The following is a 19,646-nucleotide window of genomic DNA, read 5'->3' as shown; positions in this document are numbered from 1 at the left end:
CACGTCGCTGGTTCCAGCCGTGGCTGGCAACCGGCGCAACGGGCGGAGGACCTCTTCCCAGCCTCAGCCCGTGGACGGTCGTGGACCGTCACGTCCCCGGGTAGCCAGCTGTTCGCCGCGAGGAGTGAGAGCTGGTCTGGTGAGAGTCGCATGAGCGGCTGTCACCAGTCTTCGCCCCGTGCCGTGAACCTGACGCTGAGCGGACTCAGAGGTCTGGTTCCTGGCTGCACAGGTCGCTGGTAGGCGACCGTACACTCGGTACCTCCCGCGAACGAGAGGCCGAGACGGACCCTGATGCAGTGGCAGAACCACTGACACCAGGCGAGGAAAGTACCGGTGTTAGCCGGTACCCCTCTGGTCCCCAGTAGTCTTCTTCCTTGCGGAAGAAGAGACGGGCCCCGCTCCCGAAGGAGCAGGAGGACCAGCGGAAGGAACCCTCCCGTCCCACCGAGGTGAGACGGGTCCCGAGAAGCTCCCGAGGGAGACTTCTTAGGAGGGAGGAGGCAAACCTTCTTCTTCCTCGGCTGTGAAGCCTTAGAAGTCGAAGGGGAAGAGGCGGCAGCCGACGACGATGAAGAAGATGAAGACGACGACGACGACACCTTCCTCCTCTTCTTCGTCAGCTTCCTCAGGACAGACGTAAGATCTGCTATCCAGGGCGGAGCCGGGGCTGCTGTAGCCGAAGCCACAGGGCCCGGACGCACCTGTACAGACAGACCAAAGTCTGGGGTAGTACCACCACGAACAGGGACGACATCAGCAGGTATGGGCATCTCAGGAACAGCAGGCACAGCCAGCACAGCATCGGTAGGGACAGCCAGCGCAGCAACGGCAGGGACAGCCAGCGCAGCAACTGCATGGACAGTCAGCCCAGAATCGGCAGGTACGGCAGGCAGCACCGGAAACACAGGAAGTGGAGCAGCAGCCAGCACATCCTGGTACCGGCGGCAGGTCCAGGGAGGGGCGCGCTCTAGGGCAGCGGAAGTGTGGTCGCTGCAGCGCGGCAACCACGAGCGGCGGCGGCACGCCCCCTCTCGGTACGGCGAACGGCACTTCACAGCGGCTGTAGGCAAGACTGTTACCACGTGAGGCGAGTACACCAGGTGAGGAGGGACGTCGTCACCTGGTTGCGTGGTCACCACTCCATGGGTGACCGCAGTAGCCCAGACAAGAACCGCAGCCCCTGGACACTAGCACGCCCTGCAAATGGAAGGACGCCCATACCTCACCAAGGTCCACCCTCGTGCAGTAGCACCTGCGGAATAACAGTAGTAGCGATTGATTGTGGGGGGGAAGTCCCCTCGCGCGGGGGGGTGGAGCCCTCTCCGAACGAGTGGAAGACCCCTAATACAATTGTACATCGGGCACCGAGCGCCCTCGCGCTCGACGGATCGGGCGAGGAGAAGAACGCCGATAACACCACCCCCCCCCCAAGGGAAGAGCCATCTGTGGGAACTGAGCGGGGGGGGGGGTTTCGTTCGACCCCACCCCCGCACAGTACCCATGTACCCAACAACAAAATAAGAGCTCGAGAGCAATCGTGCCATCGGCCCGAATGCAAGGGCATAAGGATCAATTCCCTGACTGAGCGGAACTTGAACCAAATAAATATTGATGCAATCAATAATAAGGAATAAAATGAAAATGCATCTTGCAAAACGATTCACTTCACAATGAAATAAGGGCTCGGATCGAGCGCATTTGCGCCCTCGGTACCGAGCGCAAGGTGAAAGGATTCATTCCTTACCTTATTGATGCAATCAACAAATATATGAAAATGAAAAGACTACTGCGCTTGCGATTTCACTTCATACAAATAAAAAGGGGAAGGATCAATTCCCGGGAATAGCGGAAACATTGATCCCAGTACACAATGCAATCTCAATAAAAAATGAAAATGAAAAAGAACTGCACTGCGATTTCACTTCATTCAAAATAAAAAGGGGGAAGGATCAATTTTCCGGGTAAGCTCGGAAACTGATCCAAATGAGTATTGCTACAATCAAAATATATATGAAAATGAAAAAGAATACTGTACTTGCGATTCCACTTCCATACTGAATAAGTTTCCGTGCCGAGCGCATTCGTTCGGCAACGGGCATACAGTTCAAAAAAATAAATGTAAAAGAGCACTTACTTACGATTTTCATCTACACATTCCAAACCCAATATACGCTCGGAGCGAGCGCTCCCGCCCTCGGCACCGAGCATACACAATACGAGGATCATTTCTGGGAAAATGAATTCCCGCACTTACGCCCTTCAGTCCCGGCACTCGGGTAATCGGAGGGCGTGGTGAAACCAAGATCCTTTAATTCACATTGAATTCAATGAAATGATTGTACTTACAATTCAGTTTCACTAGATAAATAGAAAAAGAAAAACACAATCATGCGAAAGCAACGACGATGAAGCGGGCAGAGAGCGATGATACACGTCCACACGCCAGCAGGCCGAAAGCAAAAGTGATTTGTTTACCTACCAGTCGCGCGCGCGCGCCTGTCGGACAAGCAGTTAACTACCGAACCCACCCCTTTGTTCGAAAGCTTACGACCTATCCAGCTGCCGCTAGTACCTTCCTATTGTAAAAGGACCGAAGGTTTGTATGCCGTGTCGGAACAATTGTAGATTCTGTGGAGTAAGAAGGTGATGAGGATGCAACAACTACTAGAATTGTCAATACTCTAACTGCTCGTTAGTATGAGAGCTCTTAAAGCTTCTAAAGGAAGCGTATCTAGTATGCTTTCTGACTTCCTAAAGTAGGAAGTTAGATCTTATATTTCCTTCATCAAGTTCTAACACTTATACACGTATTAGTGAAAAAAAATATCAATATTTCCCTTATTGCAAAATATATGAGTGTCTACCGAAAAATTCGGTAGTTTCACGTAATATATTCTTCGAAATTTCGAAGCCAAATTCATTAAAAAGTTAATAAAAGCGTATGCCAAACCAAAGACCCAGTACTTCCCTGCAAAAGACAGCCCAGAAGGTCGATGGCGATGAAAAAACGAAAATCAAGTCAGGAGGTAGCAACAACGTATGTTGACACTACCGCGACAGAGAAAATCTGGTTCTTCTTAAGAACGGTAATCGTTCCTATTCCTGCCACCCAGCGGCAGGGGCGGTAGATCACCTGACCTACCTGCAGCGTGTGCCGCGAAAGAATTCGAATTTTCTGTCCGGGGACGACGGAGTCTATAGCTAAGTATATATCTGCTGGGTAAGTTCCATGTACAAAATAAGAAGCAATCACAAAGAAAATCAAGGATAGTTTGAAAAGGTAGGTGTGACTGTAGAATCCTAAAATCCACGAACATTCTCCTGGCAAAATCATATAGTGAATCAGAAAGTTAAAGGCAGATTTGATGTTTAACAACTGGTAAACTGAATAAAATCTTCAGATTGAAAGAAAGCATTCTCTAAATCACAGAATCAATAAAAAAATGCATTTAATTTTTATAAGATGCTTTCTTTTCAAAATCAAATTTTGAAGGGGGCCTTCTATCATTTACATAGGTAGAACTTTTGTTGGTTTGAAAATGTGATGAGTATGGATAAGAATACTGTAAATATGGAAACAGCAGGACAAAAACCTGAAGTAATACCCAGGAAATCATAAATGAAGAACTGAACCAGATGAGAACTTAAGCAAAAGTACACTAAGCAAGACAGCAGAGGACTCATTTCACACCTAACCCCACCTTCCCCAAAATTGGAAAACTGAAGCAATGATAATAATAATGGCAACATTTTCATTTATTACATTTTTAAAGTTAGACGTATGTAAGAATAATTGATAATTAACCAAAAAACCATACGTTAAATCCTGATATACAGTAGAAGTGACAAATCGGTTTTCTCTTGTTTCTCTTGTATTTCTTTCCCTCATAATAAAATAAATAACAAAGTAGCAAAAAAATACCTGGGGATCAGAAACAGTATTCAAAATATGGGATTCTAAGGCTTGAGATTTTCGAGCTTGCTCAGAAGCAAGTGCAGCTCTGCGTTCTGTGGCTTGTACACGTTCTTCCTCCTCTGCAAGTTGTTCCTGTAAGAATAATAATAAAAAACACTAAGGAATTAATTTCAATACGTTGACCTACAGTCTTTTTCTTTCCAATGACGAGTGACAAACTTGAAAAATAATTTCATACAGAGAATTTGTTTTAGTTCTACACAACTATTAAAAACTACAGTGATACACTTTTTTGCAAGGATAGGTTCCAGAACCTACTACAACCAAATACCATGAATCCCTTCAACTAAAACACTTATAATCGCCTATTTCAACAATTCATTGCCTAATTTAAAATGATATTGTTAAGATACAATAAAGTTTTGTACATACTTACCTGGCAGATATATACTTAGCTATAGACTCGGTCGTCCCGACAGGAATTTCAAAACTCGCGGCACACGCGAACAGGTAGTCAGGTGATCCACCATTCCCGCCGCTGGGTGGGTGGCGGGGTCTGGAACTATTCCCGTTTTCTAAGCCATAATTTCTCTTCCACCTGTCTCCTGAGGGGAGGAGGGCTGGGTGGGCCATTAATCGTATATATCTGCCAGGTAAGTATGTACAAAACTTTATTGTATCTTAACAATATCATTTTTGTACAAGTAACTTACCCAGCAGATAATATACTTAGCTGATTGGCACCCTTGGTGGCGGGCAAGAGACAGCTACAAACAAAATAAATACTTAAACTAAATACATTAAAAAACAGGGAAAAACAACCTATGTTCTTGGATAACATAATCCATAGTTCCTACCTTATTGGGCTGAAGACTTCATGACTACTGTCGATGAGTCTGCTTGCCTCAAGAGTTTCAACGAGGAATGAACCTATGGTTTGAATAACTCCTTTGGATCGTGTCAATGGGGGCTAGCCCGCTTACGCGACAGAGCCTATACTGGATCGTACCAATGGGGGCTGACCCACTTACATGGTAGAGCCTTGACCTTTTTGTTCATATCAATGGGGACTCGCCCTCTTACATGACAGAGTTAAGGTTATAAAACAAATCACAAAGAGCACTGAAGCCAATCCCGATCACCTGACCGATGTTAGTCTTGTTACACTCTATGAATTGTAAGAGGGTCCCTATTCCCTCTGACAATTAACCAATAAAAACAACCACCAATAAACAGTAACTTTAAGCCTTAAACTAAATAGGAAGGATTAGCCTCAGCCCTTGTCCCAGCACTGAATTCGCCGAAACATACGCTCCCGAAGCAAAGCACTTTTCGTACGAAACTTTAACATCTCTGAGGTAATTCGAGGCGAACACCGAATTACATCTCCAAAATGTCGACTCTATCAGAGCCTGAAGCGACCATGTTTTGTGAAATGCCATAGACGTAGCTATGGCTCTCACTTCATGAGCTCTCACTCTGAGAACCTTGAAATGCTCTTCTTCGCATTTAAGGTGAGCTTCCCTTATTACATCCTTTATGAAGAATGTAAGGGCGTTCTTAGAAATCGCTCTTTTCGGATCTCTTACAGAGCACCAAAGACTTTCCTCTGTACCTTTCAGCAACTTCTTCTTCTCCAGGTAGAACTTGAGTGCCCTGACTGGACACAAAGTACCTTTCTAGTTCTATCCCCGTTAATGAAGATATTCCTTTTATCTCAAAGCTTCTTGGCCAAGGCTTTGAGGGATTTTCATTTTTCGCTAGAAAAAATGGTTGAAAGGAGCAAATCGCTGAATCTTTCTTAAACCCCACTTTACCTTCCAAAGCTTGCAACTCGCTCACTCTCTTGGCTGTTGCTAACGCAAAAGGAATAAAGACTTTCTTGTTAAGTCCCTAAAAGAAGCTGCGTGAGACGGTACAAATTTTCCGACATTAGGAACTTGAAGGACCACATCCAAGTTCCAGCTAGGCTTCTTGATGACATGTCCTTTCGTGGTCTCAAAAGACCTTATAAGGTCATGAAGATCTTTATTGTTTGTCAGATCTATTCCTCTATGTCGAAAAACTGAGGCCAGCATACTTCTGTAACCCTTCACTGTTGAAACTGCTAGGTTACAGTCTTTTCTCAAATATAGGAGAAAATCTGCGATTTCAGTTACAGAGGTACTGGAGGAGGATATTTTCTTTTCCTTACACCATCTTCTAAACGAAACTCCCACTTCGACCTGATATACTTTAGAAGTGGAGACTCTTCTGGCTCTTGCAATAGCCTTCGCCACTTCTCGTGAAAAGAAGAACCCCTTGCTCTGACAAGTCCTTCGACAGTCTGAAGGGGCGGTCAGACTTAGAGCGGGAGGTTTTTGTGAACCTGTCGAAGTGGGGTTGTTTTGAGAGATCGTTCCTTAGTGGAAGCGATCTTGGAAAATCCACTAACCACTCCAGCACCTCTGTGAACCAATCGAGAGCCGGCCAAAAGGGAGCGATGAGGGTCATTCTTGTTCCTTCCGAGCAAGCGAACTTCCTCAATACTTCTCCTACTATCTTGAAAGGAGGGAAGGCGGTAAGCGTCCAAGCCCGTCCAATCTAGCAGAAAGCTGTCTACTGCTACTGTTGAAGGATCCGAGATCGGGGAGCAATAGGTTTCTAATCTGTGATTCTTGTTGGTCGCGAACAGGTCTATATTGGCTTCCCACAGCTGCCAAAGTTGTTGGCAAATCTGAGGATTGAGAGTCCATTCCGTGGGTAGGACTTGTTCTTTTCTGCTTAACAGATCTGCCCGGACATTTTCTCTCCCTGCACAACCTTGTGAGAGAGAGATCTTCCTTTCCTGTGCCCAAATCAGCAGATCCTTTGCTGACTCGTACAGGGAAAAGGAATGCGTCCCCCCCTTTCCCCCCCTTGCTTCTTTATATAAGCGAGGGCTGTTGTGTTGTCCGAGTGAATCTGAATCCCCAGACCTGAGACCTGTTCCTCGAAATGAACCAAAGCTAGATGAATGGCTGTTAGCTCTTTCCTGTTTATGTGCCAGGACACTTGTTCTCCTTCCCAAATGCCTGACACCTCTTTGCGAACCTAGGGTCGCTCCCCCACCCCCCACCCTGAATCTGAGGCGTCTGCAAACAACGCTAGGCGAGGGTTCTGTAAGCGAAGGGAGATTCCTTTGCTTCAGTTTCTGTGGATCTAACCACCAACGGATATTCTCCTTGATCCGTTTCGAGATTGGAAAAGTCTCTCCCAGATTGTTGGACTTCCAATCCCACTTCTTCAAATAAAATTGAAGGGGTCTTAGGTGAAGTCTTCCTAAGGAAACGAACTGTTCCATCGAGGAGAGGGTCCCCAGCAAGCTCATCCATTCCCTGCGCGGAACAATGTGTTCTTTCCTTAAGAAGACTGACACCTTTTTCTAGGCAGCGTTGTCTCCTTTCCTGCGAAGGATACGCTAGAAAATCCCGAGAATCCATCTGAATCCCCAGATAGACAATACTTTGCTGGGGAGTCAGCATGGATTTCTCGTGATTTACTAAAAGTCCTAAGGACTTTGTCAACTTCAGAGTAACTAAAAGGTCCTCCAGACATTTTTCCTCCGATTGGGCTCTTATTAGCCAATCGTCCAGATATAACGAGATCCTGATTCCCTTCCAGGATGTAGCCAATAAGCTACATTCTTCATGATGTCCGTAAAGACTTGGGGGCAGTCGAAAGTCCGAAGCACATCGCTCGGAACTGGAACACTTCCCCTTGGAACATGAACCTCAGATACTTCCTTGCTGCCGGATGAATTGGCACATGGAAATACGCCAATCCTGAAGGTCCAGGGACACCATCCAGTCCCCTGGACGAAGAGCAGATAGAACAGAGGAAGACGTCTCCATCGAAATTTCTTCTTCAAGACAAAGAAATTCAGGGCACTGACGTCTAGAACTGGTCTCCATCCCCCCGATGCTTTCGGTACCAGGAATAGCCTGATTGTAGAATCCTGGAGACTGGAGATCGTGAACCAGTTCTACCGCTCCCTTGGAAATCATCTGTTCCACTGCTTGCAACATAGCAAGCTTTCGGACCGGATCCAAGTATCTTTGCGGTCAACTCCCTTGGAGTTGTCGTCAAGGGAGGATTTTCCCTGGAAAGGGGATCAAGTATCCTTTTCTCAGGATAGAGAGGGACAGGAGTCCGCTCCCTTCTGCGCCCAGACTTTGGCAAGTGGGAGTAGCCTGGCGCCTACTTTCGTCTGGAGGACTTGCTGTTCATCTAGACTTCCCGCCCAGGACCTTCTAGATGGTCCTATTAGCTTTCTCTCTGGTCTTCTACCTCTAAGAGGGGCTCTAGAAGGAGGAGGCCCCTCGAAAGGGCTGAACAAAAGAGGGTCTCTCTTTCTTCTCTATAGGCACTGCCGGCCTAAAAACTTCTTGGCTGAGTGCGTGAGGAGATCTTGAGTTGCCTTCTCAGTAAGAGATTTCGAAACCTCTCTAACCGTCTCTTGTGAAAAAGGTGCGGGATAAAGGAGCAAAAAGAAGAGATGTCCTTTGCAAGGGTGATACTGCTCTTGCTAAGAAAGAGCTAAAGACAGATCTCTTCTTCAAAGTACTCCCGTACCAAAAAGAGAGGCAACTTCCACAGAACCATCCATGACCGCTCTGTCCAGGCAAGCCAGGACGCTCGAAAGTTCCTCCATGGAAACAAAGTCCGTGTCCTGAGATCTCTTTGCTAAGGCTCCTAATGCCCAGTCCATAAAGTTGAAGACTTCTAGGGTTTTAAAGAGGCCCTTTAGAAAGGTGGTCCAGCTCACACATGCCCCAAGTCGCCTTAGCAGACAGCAACGACTTCCTCCTAGCAGAGTCCACTAAGGAAGCAAAATCCGCATCCGCGGAAGAAGGCAGACCTAACCCCATTGGCTCTTTGGTCTCGTACCACCTTCCTGTTTTGCCTGTTAAATTTGGAAGGAGGCAGGAAAAAACTGTCTTGCCCGCTTCCCTTCTGGAAGTCAACCACTCTGAAAAAGTTTTTAATGCCTTTTTCATACAAAGAGCGGGGCGCATCTTAACGAAGGAAGACGATTTGAGAGCTTTAGTGCTGGACATCAACGATCCTGGTGAAGGAGGGTCCGCAGGATGAAGGGAGTCTCCGAACTCCTTTAGCAGCAAAAGAGAAAGTCTCTTGTAGTCCGAAACTGCTACATCTACAGGCTCTTCGTCTTCCGATACCTGGTCCAACTGATCTACAGAAGGAGATCGTTTTGGAGTGATCTGGCTCTTCCCGGGAGAAGAACTCCTTTCCCGAGAAGGGGAGCGCGGAACATTAGCACTCCTATACGAGGAGTGAGGCTCCTGTCTGTCGGCAACACTCTTGTGCCTACTAGACTCTTGTCTATGTTCGTCGGGTTCGTGGCGCTTGCTAGGCTCCTGGCGTCCTGATTCAGGGCGCTTGAAAAGATCCTCGCGTCCTGAATCCTGCTGCTTAACAGGCTCTTGGCGCCCTAACACTTGACGCCTAACGTACTCCTGGCGTCCTGTTTTCTGGCGTCCTAACTCCTGGCGCCCTGACTCCTGACGTCCTGACTCCTGACCTCGCCCTGACTCCTGACGCCCTGACTCCTGGCGCCCTGACTCCTGGCGCCCTGACTCCTGGCGCCCTGGCTCATAGCGTCCTGATTCCTGCCTTCTAGCCGAATCCTGACGTCCTGAATCCTGCGTTCTAAGAGGCTCTTTGACGCCCTTTCTTGCGTCTTGCTGCCTCTTTGCGGCCTGTCTGGTGCCTGGTCCTGAAGACCCAAGGGATCCTGATACCTAAATCGGTTTTTCCGGTTCCTTGCACCTAAACCGATCGAGACTTCTGCTCGATTCGCTGCGATTAAGAGGGCGCTTCGGGGAAGACAGCCTATAGGAACGAAAGGGCTCTTCTCTCAGGAGAACAACTCCTATCAGACGAGTCTCTCGACGAAGGCGATAAACGCCCTGGAGATCGTGAGAGTTCTCTCCTATACGAAGAAGGACGCTTAGCGGAACTCTTAACCGGGAGCGAGACATCCTTCCTCCTTGTAGAGTCCTTCGCAAAAGAGCCTACGAGCGAAGCTAACTGCTCTTGCAGATTAACCAAAAACTTCTGGTCGGATCCTGAAGAGCAGGCTCCTCTAGTCTAGTCTTCTTAGGTCCCGAAGGCCAATCCTCGGGAAAACGCTCTGGGCTGGAGTCAGCCGCGTCTCCTTTAGGCGCCTTCCAGGCTCTCTTCAAAGGGCGCGAACGGGAGGCCGAACTCCATCCTCGTTTAGGAGAGGAAGAGTCTGAGGCCGAAAAACACTCCTTTAGGACGCCTTTTCTGCGGCAATCCGAGGCAGCCTGGGACTTAACAACAGGATCTGCCGAAGGGACGCCTGACCGTTGGGGATGTTCTGCATCCTCCCTGCGGCTTTCGACATTCCTCCTCCCCTGGTCCTGGGAGTTTGGAAGAGGTCTAGGCCTAGGAGCAATGAGGAACCGGTCAGACGCCCCCTCCACTGCACTGGGGACACTGCACAAGTCACTATCACCACTCTTACCTTGGTTTAGAGCTCGTAGCTGAGCTTGAAGTTTCTTAATAGAAGCTTTTACATTTTCCCTCTCTGACGAAGAATCTTTGGATTCAGAACAGGGAGAAGCAGCTGAGGCTAAGGGAAAATTGTTAGATGGAGAGTTAATTTCTTGTTCTAATGAGGCAAGATCTACTAGATGACCTAGCTGAAGCCTTTCTCACTCTATCTCTCTCAAGCTTCCTAACATATGATGATAATTCCTTCTCCATTCAAGCTCCGTAAGTTCTCGCATTCCACACAGGTGTTTAATAAACAAAAGAACATTCATTCTCCCTGCATTTAGCGCAAATACTATGCAGGATCCAATGCCGATTTAGGCAGCCTAACCTTACATTCTTCCCTACTGCAAACTCTAAACATAGGTGAAGCCTTAGCGTCAGACATCGTGAAAGAGTAGTCAAAACCAAAGTCGAAAACAGTCCACAATAAGCGTATGCCAAGCCAGAGAAAAAACAGAAATACGTCACCCAAAAAAAAACAATCCAAATTCTCGGCAAACGAGTTGAAATCCAAGATGGAGGAACGAACAATAGGTGTTGTCCGTTCAACCGACAGAGAAATTATGGCTTAGAAAACGGGAATAGTTCCAGACCCCGCCACCCAGCGGCGGGAATGGTGGATCACCTGACCTACCTGTCGCGTGTGCCGCGAGTTTTGAAATTCTGTCGGGACGACCGAGTCTATAGCTAAGTATATATCTGCTGGGTAAGTTACTTGTACAAAAACAAAAAACCATAGAAAAATTTGCAAATTGTTTTAAGTTCCTGTGGAAATGTGAAAAATATGTTCCATAAAAATCCGCAACGAAGTGAAGAGCGAAAAAGTAAGGTAGCACTGTATTTTCCTTAGCATACCAAGACCAGATGTAAGCTCACACATCTGTGAGCTGGCCATTTATGTTTTTCCATCATGCAAACAAACAAGACCAAACAACAGGTAAAAAAGTTACCTTTACTTTCTGCTGTGCTGTAACAATGTGTGATTTTTTCACTAACTGCTGAGCTCTTGACATGTTGGGGTTGGTATTTACACCTGGTTCTGGATCAGTAGGAGGCTGAGTGATATCCACCAAATCCACTCTTTCTATCTCGCCAGTTGCTAAAGCACGTGGTATCTGTGGCCTATATTTCTTTTGGAGCCGTTCTTGCATTGCCAGTCTTTCTATTTTTGTCGTTTTCCTGTGAAAAATGTTAATTTAAATATGTGAGCAAAGACTAGAGTGCAACTGTATTCACATAACAATAAAGCAATCCTTTTAAATGGATTGCTTTATTGTTATTTCATAAACTTCATCATTTATAAAATCAAATGCAAAGTTTGCTAATTACCATCAAAATATAAATCATAATTATTTTTTATATATATATAAACCAGAACTCTTATATATAAGTATGCCTGAGATCCAGTTGGAAGTGATCACTTAAGTTGGTAAAATTGCAGTTAATTAGTGGCAAGCTAGATACCTACCATTCTTCAACTGTACAACTTACTTTTTCTTTTTATCTCATGTGTGATTATTGAAGACTTCTGTTTAGTATATGTAAGTCAAATTCAAATTACTGAATAGTTTGTTTGTAAAAATGACATGCTATTCTATAATCTGTAGCAGAACTGTTAACTAGTATAAGGCTTGGGAGAGCAGCCAAGAACACTAATGGGTGTGCATGTCCCATTAGATAAGCCAGGCTCTTTACCTTTCATAGGGGATCAATCATAAGCACCAAGCATGTCACCTGCAAATGCGCCCCATGCAACAGGTAAACAATGTTCGGGTCAGTAGACTTCACAAACCAATTCCAAAAAACTGGTGCAGGTAGAACCCAAAAGGATGCACCAACCCTATATTGAGTGAAGAAAGGAAAGAAAAAGAGGAACAAGACTGTGAATGGGGTTTATCATCATCCTTTGAAGCTGGGAACACCAAAGGAAGCCCAATGGGACTTCTTACAAGGGGAGCATTTCCTGGCCTTCTTGCACTTTTGCTGGAGGATGAGGAGACAGCAAAGAAATTGAGAAAGAAAGTAGGGTAAGAGGAACAGACTTGCTTTTCATTCCCTTGCTTTAACTTGGCCACTTACTCCCAGTTTTCATTATGGCTGGTTTGTATGGTGTTTTTACGTTGCTTGGAACCAGTGGTTATTCAGCAACGGGAACATTATGAGTGGTGGACGTCAAGGCAAGTGTATAAAGGCAATTCTGGAAATGGGAACATGGGAAAATGCGATCATCAGTGCAATCCCCATGGCAAAGTCGGGAACATTTGGAAAAGTTTTGCCAAAGCAACATCCTCAATGAAGAAAGCAAAGGAAAAATTTCCAGGCAAGCTTAGAGACAACAAGGCTTTCATCAGAAAATACAAAGGAACGCCAAGAGCAGCTGACAGTGTAAAATCAGTGGTGATGAGCACGGGTAGAGTATCACTCCCCATACAAAAATTGAAAGCATGGGTTTTTAATCCTCCAGCATAAGCACCATCCCCCATAGATCTGGGAACTTGGGGAAAATAAGCAGGAGCAAACCCACCATGAGAAATCAGATAGCAAAACCAAGGAAAAACCAAAGAAATGGCAGAGTTAAGGGCAATGTGCTGACACCTGAAGACATTGGCAAACAGTTTTTGGCCTTCATTGTTTGGTCCCATACTTTGCTTACTTTAACTGACATTAACAACATTCTTCGTAGGTAATGAGTGTCTCTGCAAAATGTACAAAAAAGAATAATGATTTACACTGATGGGCAACATAAGCAAATACACATCTTTCACCAATGACTGTATGCAAACACTTCCCTTTTGAACCACTAACCATCATTTTCACAATTAAATCCTAATGAAAGAATGCAATGAAGAAAACAAGCCAGTCACACAAAATACTCTCCAGCCATGTAAAGGAAAAAGACCCACAGCAGTGAAGTGTTCTTTATAAAGGATGGCTGAAGAAAAAGCTATACCACCGGTGAATAGTGGGTATCCCCAACCCCTCATTAATTTGCTGCTGATTAAGTACAATATACTGTTTGATTTAATTTACGTAGATTTTTGACATTATGCCAAGCATTGGGGCAACTAAGGCCATTCAGTGCTGAAACGGAAATTGACAGTAAAAGGTTTGACAGGTGTTACATGAGGAAAACCTCACAGTTGCACAATGAAACAATTGTTAGGTGAGGGTGGACAATAAGATGGAAGAAAGAGAATATGAATGGAAGTACAATAAAAGAAATGAAAGTAGTTGCATCTAGGGGCCGAAGGGAGGCTGCAAGGAACCTTAAGTAATGGTTACAGGGCACCGAATGAGGTGCACTGACGGCACTACACCCTTATGGGAGTATACTCTGTTAATTGTTTTTAACAGTAAATATCTACTTGCATCAGGAATACTCCTACATACACAAATAAATCTCACTTTTTCACAATTTTCTGTACTGCATCCTCACACGCTAACAGCGGTTTAAACCATCTTTCTGTGTAATGAGCAGCAAACCTTCTTTCTGTTACTGCAGGCTCTGCAGAAGAATGTGCTGGTGCAAGCTGGAAGTATAAAATATGAAAAATATAAAAACTCAGGTCATTAAAATTCAATTTTTTTTAATGAAATGCCTTTCAATACGCCTGGGAAATATACTTTCAAATCTTGACCAAGATATTTAAAATCCTTTAAACCATCTCTTTAGTTACTTCTAAAATTATATGCCTTGTTTATTAGTACTTCACTTACATAGAAATTTAGAAACTAATGAATATATCTTTCCTATTTTCTAGCCCCATTACTATATATAGAGTGATGGCACAAGCTACGTTGTGTAGGGCAGGAGGGTGGATGTGTCATGTCTCCCCTACCTTCCCAATGCCCTACCTACCTACCTTGTCCCCATCCAGGATGGACAAACAGGTTTGCAGAAGGGCAGATGTGTTATGTCTTCCCTACCCTGCCCCACTCAGGACAAACAAACAAGACCGACTTGGATTTTATTACCGTTTTTATAATATGCAGTAACTGACTACTCAAGTGTTTAATTGCCATAAAAGTCCATCAAACATAGCTTCTCAGGTCTTTCCATGTTTACTTGTAAGGCTCTCATAATTTACACCTAATTCACTGAAGATACTTTTAAAAAATATAACACCTTGAGTGCTTACCTTTAAGCATTTTTCTACTGCCTGTGTTACAAACTTCAAGATTGACGGATGTTTCATTTTTGAGTCTTGGGCACCTGACTTATACATGACAGGCGGGGTAGCTAGGCCAGACGCTGACACAACTGCTAAACTACCAACACCACCAGCCCATGGACTTAAAACTGCAATTCCTCCACAACTAAGCTTCAGCAACTGAAAATAAATTGCATTAAACTAATGAAATAAATCAGTTAATAAAATAAGAAGTATTATTCTTTTAATGTGTCATTTGGGAACAAAACTGTGAGCCAGATATGGAAGGTGATCAAATTGAACACACTATGCTATGAGTAAAAATACTGGCTTATTTATTGAGGCCCAAACACTAAGTATGTACTATTTGTCATAAAGCAGAGTTGCTCCAAGCAGTCATCATGCATCAAATTTAGTGGCATTCATGAAATTGTATGTTCTATGATTACTCATGTAAACAATACAGTGCTGCTACTAGACAGCAATTAATTGCCTTAGGGTTAAAGCACGTATCTAAAATCTATATCCTTAGTCCTTACCATTGATAACTGGTGTTTACTAAGGAGCTGTATGATCGAAGTAAAAACAGTATTTGGTGCATGGCAAACGTATAAGTGGCCTGTTCCTTTAGCCATAGCTAACAAACTCAGGGAGGCACTCCGCATGACAGCAACCACCGACGCACTTCCCCAGCCACGTGAAGAGCTGAAATAAAATGCAAGACTAATAACATTGAAACAGAATTTCCTGTCACTAGAATACAAGTTCTTTAAATATTAAGATTTCAGAGCTGGGAAAAAATTTAATTTTTCACTTACATACACAAGTTTCTGCCACTTTTGGCAAAGGTAACAGGCTAATTTTTCATTTGATGGTGACTACAACACTTAGCTACTGCGATATTCTTACCAATTTTTGGGGGATCAAAGTGGAATTTTCCCTAAAATTGGGTATAGCCTATATACCTAATGCAACATTTGAGCCACTGTCTAAACTGAATATAAAAAAATTGTTGTACAGTAATTTGTTTGCAATACAATAATGCTACAAGGAATGGGAAATTTGCCAAAACAGCCACAGAAATACTTGTTGGTGGGCTAACAAGATTAAAGGATTAAATTCTTAACTGAAGCACTAGAGACTGACTCAATTATTTTCTTGTATTCTGAAGTTGCTATGGAAAAGATCATTGGTGTCAGAAACAGGTCTCCAATGACCAGTCATTGTAATGCCAGACTACACAAACAAATCACTTAATCATAATGGAGACTTAAGTAGGTCATGTAACTTAGCTGTCATTAATTTATATTTAGTACATTTATATGTTAGATATTTAATTGTTGTATTCCTTCTTAATTAGCTTTTTTGTCTCCTCACCGGTGGTTATCTTGGTGTATTATGTTGGCTAACGACTGTTTCATATTTTCAAGTTGTGTTGGTTACATGGCTGTGCTCCTTTGATATCCGAGGGATTGAGGTTTACTCCTGAAGGAGTTTGCCTCAGTGTGTTTTTGAAGGGCACTAGTACTATTGAAGCTGGAAAGATATTTATTCCTCGCCATATTGGAGAGCTACGTTTGGACACTGTATATCCTATTGGATAACCTTACTCTGCAGAAAGGATATTATATTCTTCAATTTGTGTACTGCCCTTGGTTCAGTAAAAGCCAAGGAGACCTCTCTGTCCCAAGGTAATAACAGTTATACCTGTATTTATTTATTGAGATCATGGCGTTTGATCCTCTGCTGATGTCTTTAGTGGAGCTTGTGAAAGCATACCAACACCATAGTTTGGGATCAATTTTCCCTGCCACCCAGATTAAGCCTCCAGACGTGAAGTTTCTTATTGTCCTTCAAGAGGAGACCTACAAAGTCGTTTGAGGAAGTTGTTAGGGATATTAGATTGTATTTATTAGGGTATTCTTAGTTTTCACTTACCTCCTCCTTTCTGGACCCTCTCCCCTTTTTGTAGGTGTGTTGATGACCTGTCTTTAATTGCGTAATTGTTTTCTTTTTCAGGAAGTTAAGAATGCGTGTTTCTCATTAGTTAGTGTATTATTGAGGTTCAGGTGTTATTTTTGTCTGAAACTTATGTATTAAAGTTAAGTCTTTTTTGTGGTATTATTTTTGTCCCCTTGAATTGACTTTACACTCTTATTGAAGTTGGATACTATTCCACCTTTTGTGGACTTAGTATGGTGTTTTGGTGACTACTACTTGATAAAAGTTTAGTGTTTGGTGTGGTGGTCAAACCAGCCATCACAGTCATTGATGAATAAAAACAGCTAAAAGTGGTGAAGGGGAATGTTGAGCTGGTAACAATAGAAATGAGCTAAAAAGGGTTCTTTTTGGATGGGAAGAATTGGTAATTACATTACTTGTATTACTCTATTATAGATCTTATAACAAAAGATATCAATATCTAACAAATGTATCCCATATCTGAAGAAACCACCCTAAATAAGGATATGGGCAAACATATTCATATATGTAAACTACTTAGGAGACTCATTATTCAGGCAAGATATCAACAGTAGGTATAGCAGTTTTAAAGCCACAATCAAGGAAAATGGTACTATCACAAATTCTGTCATAATACCTTGTAATAGTCGAGAGTAACTAAGCTATAGGAAACACAAAAATTTTGCAGTTTGTGGCAGAGTATGATTTTGATTAACCTAAAAGATAGAAATCATTACTACCTATTGCCAATATACTACAAAGAAGATTAACCATTGAGACAAAAAAATTCCTTACCATACAAGTAATTTGGTATGAAGTTATAGAAAAAAGAAGGTGAATCAAGGCATACAAAAGACGAGGACCTTTAAGCTCTGGAAGAGGTTATGTGGGGATATCATTATATGCAACTAAACCCCTTTATCTATGTATTCATATTTCTTGGTTGACTTGTTAGCTTATGGTAAGCTCAGACCAAATGCCCATGATTTGACAGTAAAAGCTAATTAGATTTACAAAAAATAGCCTAAGATAAAACTTCATAAGACACTGGCAATCAAGTTGAAATCCTCTGATCAAGATACCAGGATATGTTAGCGTTGACTAAGAAACAGTATAAGCTATGAATAGGAAATACCCTCATAACATTCAACTAGCTAACAGCTTTTTCACATTAATATTAATTACAGAGCTTATGCTTGCCGCAGATTTTTCTCATTTTGCAACAGCTCTTAAAAATGAGAAAATTTTGCCTCAATCATCGATTTTATACCTTCCATGTACAGCCAAGACTTCCAGTTCCACCTGGACGTTTGAAATTCCTTCTGCATCTTCCCAGACTAACGTAGGGCCCTTTTGGGGTCTCCGAGGTCGACTACCCTTGCCCTTCCTCCACCACGGGGTTCGCAGACAGATCGAATGGGCACTTGGGGACTGAGATGGGAATATTCCCTTGGATGGCTTTCTGTCAAGGCTTTCAACTTCCAAGTGTGAAGTCTCGACAATGTTCTCGATCAAGTGGAGCCCTCCGCCTATCCTGCCCAGCCCAGAGTGTATTATGCTGAAAATCTTATTGCCTTGGGGTCCGTCTGTCGAGACCTCACGCCTCGCATTGACAGCTACGAAACTCAAATGGATTTTATCCTCCTGGAAGCTTTTGAGAGTGGCCTGATCTAAGATACTGCCCAAATAGTCCTCCGCTGCTGCGTCACTGATCTCCGGGCGCTTGGGGGGCCCATCAGCAACCGTTCGTGAGCCGAAGATGAACTCCCTGACGGAGGCCAAGGTCAGGGGCACGTTGGTAAAAACGACGACCGTGTTGTATGGCCCGACATTTTCGGGCAATATTCCATTCTTGGTCTTGCTCCTCCTACCCGTTGTCTTTTTAACGGGCGAGCTGATGTCTGGCCCATCCCAATTGTAGTCGAGCACGATCTCCTGCAGGGCCTTCTTCAGGATAAAACAGTGGGACTTGGAACTGTTCGGGGAGAACATACGAGGTTGGGTGTCATTGTCAAAAGCATCGCAGAAGCAGTCTGCAATTGCATTTTCGAATTCTTCGAATGAAGTGCGCGTAAAATCGACGAAACTCTTGCGACTGGTATTGGGTTTGTAATTGGCCGAGTGATAATACTTGGCCGACCATCTCACTCCTTCGATGCCTTTCTCAGTTTGCGCGCCAAACTCTGTCAACAACTTCAGGCTGCCGAGCTTTAATTTCGCTACATTTTGTTCCAGTTCACTCTCGCTCTCGCATTTGTCACAGAAACTATTCACATCGAACAGGAACACTGCTTGAACGGATGAAAACATGCCCAAACTTCCCAAGTACAATTTAAATGTCTCGGTTAAATCTCCCCGAATTCACCAGCATCTTGAGATTCGAACGATGAACAACAAACTAATTGTAACGGTTATGACACTCGAAAAAGTACAACCCTTAGATATGAAACTTAATAATATCATTTATAGATTAATTTAAAGTCTTTGACGTTTTGAATTACTCTTGATTAATTATATGTGATGTTATGATTTTAATTTTTTTTTAACTTAGTATTCCAGGGACCAATAATATTTTGTTTAATTCTGAATAATGAGTAAATTTGTACTTTTATTTACTTCAAATGCTCAATTAATGTAAGTAAAATCTTTAAATGTATTATAGCAATAAAATATGCAAAATATTAATAGACGTCAATACCTTTTAAAACATGTGGAGTGTCATAATCTTTCTGTACTGAACTTCAAAGTGAATGAAAATGGGAAGACAGACAATTGTAATAGAAGAGATTCCAATAAAAGAGAATATTTGGCGGAATTGTCATATGAGAATATTTAACTTTCAGATAAAACTTTATTGTTAAAAAGAAAGGTTTATAGGGTAAAGATATCAAATGGATATTTGTTATCAAGGGCATGCTGATGTCTGCTGCATTCTCATCACTGCTTAGTAACATCAGGCCGTAATTTATAATCTCATAACTATTTATGATTGAATTAACTATATTCTTCGTTTTAGTTTTCATCTTGGAAGCCGAAGAGGCTTCCAGTAC

General features: G+C 43.4%; 1 protein-coding gene across 1 annotated transcript in view; it reads right to left on the bottom strand.

The window, feature by feature from the left end:
- Window positions 1-18,990, bottom strand: part of LOC135213550 (uncharacterized) — a 65,044-nt gene extending 46,054 nt beyond the window's left edge. Inside the window, exons 1-6 of the mRNA XM_064247512.1 lie at window positions 17,867-18,990; window positions 15,174-15,339; window positions 14,623-14,814; window positions 13,889-14,013; window positions 11,434-11,662; window positions 3,926-4,051 (exon numbers count right to left, since the gene is read on the bottom strand). Coding sequence (XP_064103582.1) covers window positions 3,926-4,051; window positions 11,434-11,662; window positions 13,889-14,013; window positions 14,623-14,814; window positions 15,174-15,339; window positions 17,867-18,906 — 1,878 coding nt within the window. The 5' untranslated portion in view covers window positions 18,907-18,990. The remainder of the gene's footprint in view (window positions 1-3,925; window positions 4,052-11,433; window positions 11,663-13,888; window positions 14,014-14,622; window positions 14,815-15,173; window positions 15,340-17,866) is intronic.
- Window positions 18,991-19,646: the final 656 nt, after the last annotated feature.

This window comes from Macrobrachium nipponense, chromosome 43, assembly GCF_015104395.2.
Source record: "Macrobrachium nipponense isolate FS-2020 chromosome 43, ASM1510439v2, whole genome shotgun sequence".
Classification (NCBI taxonomy): domain Eukaryota; kingdom Metazoa; phylum Arthropoda; class Malacostraca; order Decapoda; family Palaemonidae; genus Macrobrachium; species Macrobrachium nipponense.
The sequence above is the reverse complement of the archived record's forward strand: the minus strand, read 5'-3'. Positions and strand labels throughout refer to the sequence as shown.